This window comes from Arachis hypogaea, chromosome 3 (assembly GCF_003086295.3).
Source record: "Arachis hypogaea cultivar Tifrunner chromosome 3, arahy.Tifrunner.gnm2.J5K5, whole genome shotgun sequence".
Classification (NCBI taxonomy): Eukaryota; Viridiplantae; Streptophyta; class Magnoliopsida; order Fabales; family Fabaceae; genus Arachis; species Arachis hypogaea.
In genome coordinates this window covers 14,787,973-14,796,259 of record NC_092038.1, presented here as the reverse complement: position 1 = coordinate 14,796,259, position 8,287 = coordinate 14,787,973, and the positions used below count along the sequence as shown (strand labels likewise).

At 36.6% G+C, this 8,287-nt stretch overlaps 1 protein-coding gene and 1 long non-coding RNA gene across 2 annotated transcripts; one reads left to right on the top strand and one right to left on the bottom strand.

Annotated features, from left to right (window-relative positions):
- Positions 1–3,090: 3,090 nt before the first annotated feature.
- LOC112789633 (GATA transcription factor 1) lies at positions 3,091–7,414 on the bottom strand. Its single transcript, XM_025831598.3, has 3 exons — positions 6,442–7,414; positions 4,761–4,927; positions 3,091–3,981 (listed from the first exon to the last, which is right to left on the bottom strand). Exons 2-3 carry the CDS (start codon positions 4,923–4,925, stop codon positions 3,421–3,423), a joined length of 726 nt encoding a protein of 241 aa, XP_025687383.1. The 5' UTR covers positions 4,926–4,927; positions 6,442–7,414; the 3' UTR covers positions 3,091–3,420.
- Positions 7,407–7,813, top strand: LOC112789634 (uncharacterized). Its single transcript, XR_011879551.1, has 2 exons — positions 7,407–7,551; positions 7,757–7,813. It is a non-coding gene; the product is annotated as an uncharacterized lncRNA (long non-coding RNA).
- The last annotated feature ends 474 nt before the right edge of the window (positions 7,814–8,287 follow it).

Below are 8,287 nucleotides of genomic sequence, written 5' to 3'. Positions count from 1 at the left end.
ATCTTTGTTCTGGAATGATTGCCCGATCTGAAATTCTGTAGAAGAGCCCCCGACTGTGTTACCACCGTCCTCCTGTTGAGCCAGAGCATCTAAGTTTAGTGTGGAGAAGTGTGGAGGGTTACTGCTAAGAAGCAGAACTTGAAGGCATATGCTGCGTATGTGGATTTGCACCTGTGTCATCGTCGCTGTCCCCTACGATATCAACAGGCTCCTGGTCAGAGTCATCGTCACACATTGCATTCTCTACTCGATCGGGTCCACCAAAGCCTTCCATATAAGTTAACAGGCTACCTCCAGTGCCGACATCGTGAGGAGGCTCAAAGACTGCTGCATTCTCCAAAGTTACAGAACCAACAACCTCTGTTCGGTCTAAATCAGCCGTGAATGAAGGGGATGCTATTGGTGGAAGATACGGTCTGACCGTAGGCATCGAACTAGATGCACCTCCGGCGGCAGTCGAGCCAGGAACTGGAGCGGATGCCCCAGAACTTTCAACACCGACCTCCAACTTCGCGAACAACTCATGGATTCTGATCTCCGGAAAACTCCTTACGCAATGGAACAAAACCCTAAGATCTTCATCAGCCTTAACCACAAAGGTATCATACTTAACACCGGTCGAGACAACTGCGATGGGGATCTTGTAATATAGTTTCTTCACCCACTTGCTACCAAACACGCCAAACTTCTGTAAGATGCTGTTCTTCAAATCTGACAAGGTGCTTGACGAACTGATGAAAACACTCAGTGGTTCTCTGTCAGTGAACTTCACACCCTCGCTTTTGCTTTTTTTAATTTTGCCAGAGCAATGCACTAAGGCTAGAAAACTCTCTCCCTCACTTGCCATTGTTAAAATGATCTCTTATGGAGCTTGAATCACTCACATATATATAGAGTTTCCGTAATTGTAAACCGTGGGAACCTTCAGGGTTTTATGCACATCACTCCTCCTTCATAAACCGTGGTAGGCCACAAAGGTTTCTCTTCATGTCGCCTTCTTCATAAACCGTGGTAATCTGCCACGGTTTATGCTTTGCCAGCTCCCTTCGTAAACCGTGGGAACCTTCCACGGTTTACACACAACGGACAAACATTTATAAACCGTCCCTAGCTGCCACAGTTTATGTTTGAATTTAAACCGTGGTTACTTACCACGGTTTACATACAAAATGGTTTTTGCACATACACGTAAGAGGATTTCATTTTGTGTATTTGGGTAAACATTTCTTGAGATTTATTTATTTGGGTAAATTGCCCGAATTTTTGTATACGATTAGTATCGAATCGACCCGTCTAAATATAGAAATGGTCTTAGTTTTAAATGAATCAGCTAAATCACCGATTTATTAGTTTATAGTAAAGAATCTAGATTAAAATGATTAAGTTTTTTTTCTTTTGAAATAAGAAAATACTAAATGATAATTAATGAATAAGAAGAGAAATGAACAGACAAATTTTTTAAGAGAGCATTTTGTTGATATTCTAGGGTTCTCAAGTCTTCATATTTATAGAGATAGTGGAAGACTTTTTTGTTGGGAACCCATTTTCTTTCTTGTCTGATCACATTGCTCAAAATAGGTCGAAGTACACTATTCTTTAGAGAAATGCAGAAGCTATATCCCTTAGGCTAGTAAACTTGCTTTTCAAAGGAGAAAACTCATTTACAAATATTTAGCATGTTAAGCAAGCTTGTAATTTGGAGCCAAAAGTTATTTGTTGTATGTTACGTGATTCTGAGGAGCTGGGATACATCCTTCCTTCCTTCCAAGGTTAGAAACATGACATCTTTATTTTTAAGACCTTTTTAGTCAATATTCTTGCTTCTGAAGTGGACGATTACCCAGAATCCCAGATATACCTTATAGGATCATTTACAAAGAAGAGTATCCTTTTAATATTTCAAATCCAGTTGATTGTTTTTTAGCTTAGAGAAAAAAATTTCTCTTTATTCAACTTCATACTTAGACAACTAATTAGATAAAAACTCATTCAAATTTTTAAATTAAATTTGTTTGTTATTTAGCAGCATTCAATTGGTGTTATAGCCTTATGGGTTAAGAAAAGAAATTATGGAAGATAATGAAGATACGAAGGCTAAAATCAAATGGTTGGAAAACCATGGATAAAAAACGAATTGGTAATTCTGTTAAACAACAACCTCTTATTCTATTTGGTTGAAAAAACAGGTTCCAAAAGAGGGAGATAAAATATGCAATTTCAAAGGTAAGAATCACATGGAGCAGCTTTTTTGTTTCTCATATTATTGTACATGGTTACAATGATGAATTAACCCCATCTTTGTCAATGTGAAATATATTTTCAAAATATGTAGAAAGCGATGTTTGAAAAGTTACGTCTCTTTATGGAGTTGTGACTTATTCAAAAGTTGTAACTTATTAAAAAAAGAGAAAGTACAGGGAGTCAATGGAATATTTGTATAATGTGGACAATGGAGGTTTAGGGAGATTAGAGATATAATCATTAGTGTTACCTTTTTCCACCAGTTGAAGTTTTTGGGATGAGTGATATCATGATATGGTATTAGAACTTTAGATCCGAAATGTGGGATGAGTGGTTTCATGACCTGAGATGTTTATTATCCCTAATACTCAAATTAGATTGTTATTCTGGATAGTATGAGTGATGTTCATTTTGTAACTCTAACTACACATTGTACATTTAGACCATTAGCTCCCTAGGAGTACTCTTAAAAAAATTATAAACCTTTTTATTCACGAGTATGTAGTTGCATATTTGCATGTTGCATGGATGTAATTGTATGTTGCATGTATTAAGTACCCCATTTTGCACACCATAGTAAATTAGTGGATGCGAATTAAGCTTAATTTGTGCTATTATATTCTCTAATCTTTTTGTTGCAGTATTCACAATCAGTTCAATTTTGACTTACTTTAAAGGAAGATCAAACAATAGAAAAGAGTGTTCACATCTAAGATGCAAAGAAAATTCCCTTTCTTCTATTCTTTTTTGCGTGGTAAAAAAACTATGTTGTTTTTCTTATTAATGGATGATGTCACAACATACAACCTGAATAGTATCACAGTTCGTCAGCAATCAACTACAACCAAGTAATCAAATCAAAATTTATAATTAGTTCAAGACAAGTATAAGAGCTTCTCCCAAATAAAGTACAGAATACATGCCTAAAAGCAGCAAAATAAAAGAATAATAATCCTAAGCTGGCTTCTTGTTTACAGCGTAACAATGGGATACATAATTTTACGACCTCCCTAGTTTGATTTTTCCTCAAGAAATTTGATTTTGATCTAACCAACCCCACAGAAAAAATGGACCCAGAAAAAGAAACAAATAATTAGAATAAATCGAAACAAAACTACTGAGCTGCTGATTGTTACAAGCACTGCACACTATCAAATCGCCTTTTGTGATCCATTGCCTTCAAACCATTCCCATTTGCTTCTGCTTCCTCATCTCGATAATCTTCCTATGGGAATTAGAATGCAACTCGTGACGAAAAGTTGGGCTGGTTGCAGGACGGTACTCCGGGACGAGCCGACCAGACTTGAACCTAACCCCACAGGCATTACAAAGTGTTTTTGGCCCAAGCGGACCGGATCGCCACTGTGGAGTTTCTTCAGATCCACAGTGCTGACATTTCCTCCCAATGGTTGGGATTTTTATCACTTCTGCTCCGGAAATTTCTCTACTAGATAGTCTCCACCAGGACTGATGACTTGAGACATCAGCAATAGCCAGGCGAGGCCTACTACGGCACTTGCTCCTTGCTCGGACAGGGACCTTCAGGTGATCAAAGCCGTTTAAGAGTGTAATGTTGTTAGTGCAGTTATTATTGGGGATGCTCCTTCTATATTCAAGCACTGAGGCTGTCCCTTGGTGCTTTGACATGTTAGGCCGAATAGATGGTATGTCGACAAATGTTTCGACAGCAGGAAATGCGTCTTTATTGGACAACCATTCAAGCTCTTCCTCGGCGAACTCCTGATAGATGACAATGGGGGACAAATTGATCTTCACATCACTCAGTGGATACCCAACTAATTAGTAATCAATGCAGACCTTTGGATAAAAGGAACAAGTGACCACATGATTTGTTTTCTTCAGACTGAAGAAATGAATGACTCTACGGAAAGCTTGGAAGAAAAGTAAGTGGAAAATATGACCAAATATATAGTCTACATAATGTTTATTACCTGATCTAGTGTTTGCAATGCAATGATGAACACATAAATAAAAATATGTAAGCACCTGTTAATGTTCTACTTTTGAAAAGAAAATTATATAACCAACTGCACTATAGGACAGTACCCCCCATATTTTGCAAACAAAAAGAAAAATTAAGTTTCACTGCCATTTTCCAATAACACCCTTGAGTAATCAAGATAAATCCTGTAGTAACACACTAACAGTAACAAATGACCACCACATTTTGAGTAAAAGCTTGTCCAAAAGTATAGTGTACACACTTATAAAAGAAACTAAAGCCAATCAAGAACCTTTTATGTTCAATAAAAGATAATCCATGCATCTTATCTTATTTCTCTTAATGCCCTATGCAACTGACTCAGTAAGCTTAGTCCAAATTTTAATTCCACCCAATACCCGCCAAATAAGCATATAAAACATAAACGTTTTTCCTAACATTTCTGTTTTCAAAATCACAAGATTCTGAAATAGTCACAATCAAAAAGCAAAAATTTGTTCTCTTTTTGTCGGGCATTAAGATTCCGAAAGAACTGAAAATCGAATATAAAACTTACAGAGAATGAATAGTTAGGATCATCCATGGCCAACGGAGTGAATGAAGGTTGTTTGCATTCTGGGTTACAAGGAAATCCTTTCCTGCGTCTGTCAACAACATCATTATCCTCACCTACGTCGGATGAGAAATCCAAGAGGTCATCCACGGTACCAAGAGCCTCCATTCCTGAAAGGACAGACATTTGAAAACACAATAGTGAAAAGTATGCAGCAGAATTATGTGTTATCTAGAACTTCAAGGTACAAACTCATCAGTATATGAAATATGTAATAGACAATGAAAAATCACACCGAAATATGGAAGCATAAGATGTGTTTTGTCTCCACTACCCAATATAAATATATATATATATATATATATATATATATATATATATATATATATATATATATATATATATATATATGTGGCACCATCATAAACACAAATTAAATGATAAGTATATCCATAATTAATAAAGGAGTGTAGTAAGGTGAACACTCGTCCACAGGGCTATCATTTTAGGATTTCACTAAATATTGTGCAAGTCCCATGCTTTTTGTGGATCATTTGAAAAGTTTATCTTAAAGAAAGGATGCTATATTTTTGTATAAATTAGCAGCATATGCCATCCTATATTGACACAGGTCAATTGTCCATTTTTCTTCGATTCTTTCGGTCCCTAGTTCCCTATTGCACAATCACTTAGAATATAGTTTTCTCTTCTCTCTTCTTTACGTCTCTCTTTTTCTTTCTTCTTGTTGCTTTTGTAAGAAAATGTCACTCTCAAGTCAGGTTGCCAATGAGTAAGAACAATTCAGACCCATGCAACTTAAAAATAAGTTTAGGGATATTTTAGTTGTAAAGAAATATCATTTTGAAGAGGGAAAAATAACGACTATTGGTTGAAATGATTTGTCTAGAGCATGAATAAGAATATCTACATAGTCGGTACAAGTCCCGATAAAAGAAAGAAATCAATATTGCTGTTATTATTATCACTATTGTTTGAAAAACTTTTGCCACTCTATGATATAAACGTTATCGACTACAGCCATATCAACTGCAAGAGCCACTATTAATAGCTATAACAATCGGGATTACATAGTCATATATTTATTTAATGATTGAGATTTTTGGGATGTAAATTCACATAAGAAAAAGGCAAAGAAGTTACTTCCGAGTAAATCTTTAGGCATCAAAAAACAAAACAGAATATATTATGTACAACACTTGGAGAGAATAAAACTAACATTCAAAAATGGTTACATTACAACATGTTCCCTAAGGAAAGAAAACAATCAAAAGACTACCAAAAAAAAAAAAGAACTAAAATATGTATGATAATGGACATTTCAAAAGTTCATACTTCACGTTTCTGATACTTGTTACAAGTTTCCACTCTCAGACGCATAAAATACTACTCAAAATGGGAGCATACAATGAAGAAACATGCACTACAAGCAACTAAGGGTTTTGTACCAACTTCAAAGTTCAACTAAGACCATAAAAACTCACTTTTTCAAACCATAAAAAACAAGTAATCCATTTTGCAGCATGCTCAGTTAAATAGGCAAATTATAAATGTATTGTAGAGAAAGAGGACAAAAGAAACATGTTGATACTAAGGCATGAGAGCAAAAGATAAAAAAGGAAATGAAAACAGGTAGGAAGCAGAGTAGGACAAATAAGTACAGTACCTAGCTCGAATGCTTTCAACTTTGCAACTTTTTGGGTCACAGAAAGTTGTTGCAGCAGCTGAAACTGAGACGAATGGAAAGAAACCCCAGAGCAAGTAGGTATGAGGCTTTGAGATATTGAGGGACTGAGAACAAGAGATGGGGAGGCACGTGTAGGGATTAGGGAGGGACATTTTGTTAATTTCAGACTTGTCCATGTTCTCTTTTGTCTTTTTACTAATTTTGTTTTCTCTTGATACAATTGTAATTGTTAGTAGATAATCATTCCTTATGTATCACTTTAGCACTATGATTGCTGAAATCAATTGAAAATTGAAGGAAAACCTCAAATAAAACAATTTCAATATCTGCATCATAAAAGATGTTTTAATTAATTAAAAAAAAGAAATCATCATTCTCGACAGAAATTATTTATTACATTGGTTTATTGTTGGTATTATACATTGGAATGAAATTTCCTAATTGTTACCCTAAATTCACTAAACGCACACACACACAGAAGAACGAAGGAAAGAAACAGAGAAGAGAGAAGGGGGAGCTCGAAGGGGGAAGAAGAGAGATCGAGAAAGGGAGATGGAGAGCTCGAGAGTCAGGGAGTAAGGGAATGGGAGAAGGACGCTGCGACGATCAAGAAGGCTTCGACTTCGTCATCCTCGTGCATCCGTCGCTGCTACCATCATCAATTGAAGCTGCTGCGCGTGGAGAGAAGGGAGACGACGCCGCTGGCTCTGTCTGGGATCGCCGCCGCCGTTCAAGCCACTACAAGAGTAAAACGCCGCTGCGTGAAGGGAGGTTATGAGCGAAGTAGAACGCGTACAGGAAGAAGGAGAGCACGACGACTAGAAGGAGGCAGCGCCGCTGCCGTTGCTGCTAGGGCTTGTCGCTGGAATTCCTGGTCGCCGCTGTCCTTACTGGTGAGTCAATTGTGCCCTAGCTACTAGTGTTACCATTTCTGAACCCTTGTCGCTTTGAAATGATCCTGTCTCTGCCTCTAATATTCCTAATTATGCTGTATTCGTTGGAATCGCCACAATTGGAGCTCGTCGCTGGAGTAGACAAATTGTTGCGCCATCCTCTTCATTTTGACTCTGAACCTCCATTCATATCCCTGTAATGTTTCTACTCTTGTTTTGTTTAGCATTTTGTTTCTCTGCTATATACTTGTTTTAATTACAGTAGCCGATACCTGTGTTTTAGTGCTGCTGTGTTCTATTGGAACTGTCAATTGTTGTTGCTAAAAGTGGAAAATGAATCTTCTTTATTTTTTTGTCACTCGAGAGAATAAAGTGTAATCTCTCACCTTTAATTCTACAAGTGAGACCAGAAATAAATGAGAGAAAGAATGCAATGAAGAGTGAGATCTTTCACTGAATACCATCCAGTTTTTTTTCACTGGGGAGGATCCACTCCCCTGCAAGTGTGATCATGATTGGTGCTGCTGCCGCGTCCGGATTACGTTGGAATTTTCGCTGCTGCTGTGAATTCAAAAAGAGCAGGTTTATCGTGGTTAATTCCTTCGGGTTTAGCTAATCGAGGCAGGGAGTTTAATTTAAATGATTTTAATTTAAGAATGTATACAAAGTTTATTGAATAACTGCAAATAGATTTAATTATTGTGAATAATTGATTGATTATATGGATGTTGAGTTGTGACTGCGAATATGATTGAGCTTGTTGATTTTGTGAAATTGATTGGTTAGATGTGAATTATGAATTGTGGATGAGTAATTGTTTAGAATGCTAAATCTTGATGGATTATATTAGTTGATTGCTGTTGAGCTGATTATTAGATATATTGTAATGGTGGTGAATTTGGTTGGTGATTGTTTTGAAATTGATTTTTGAG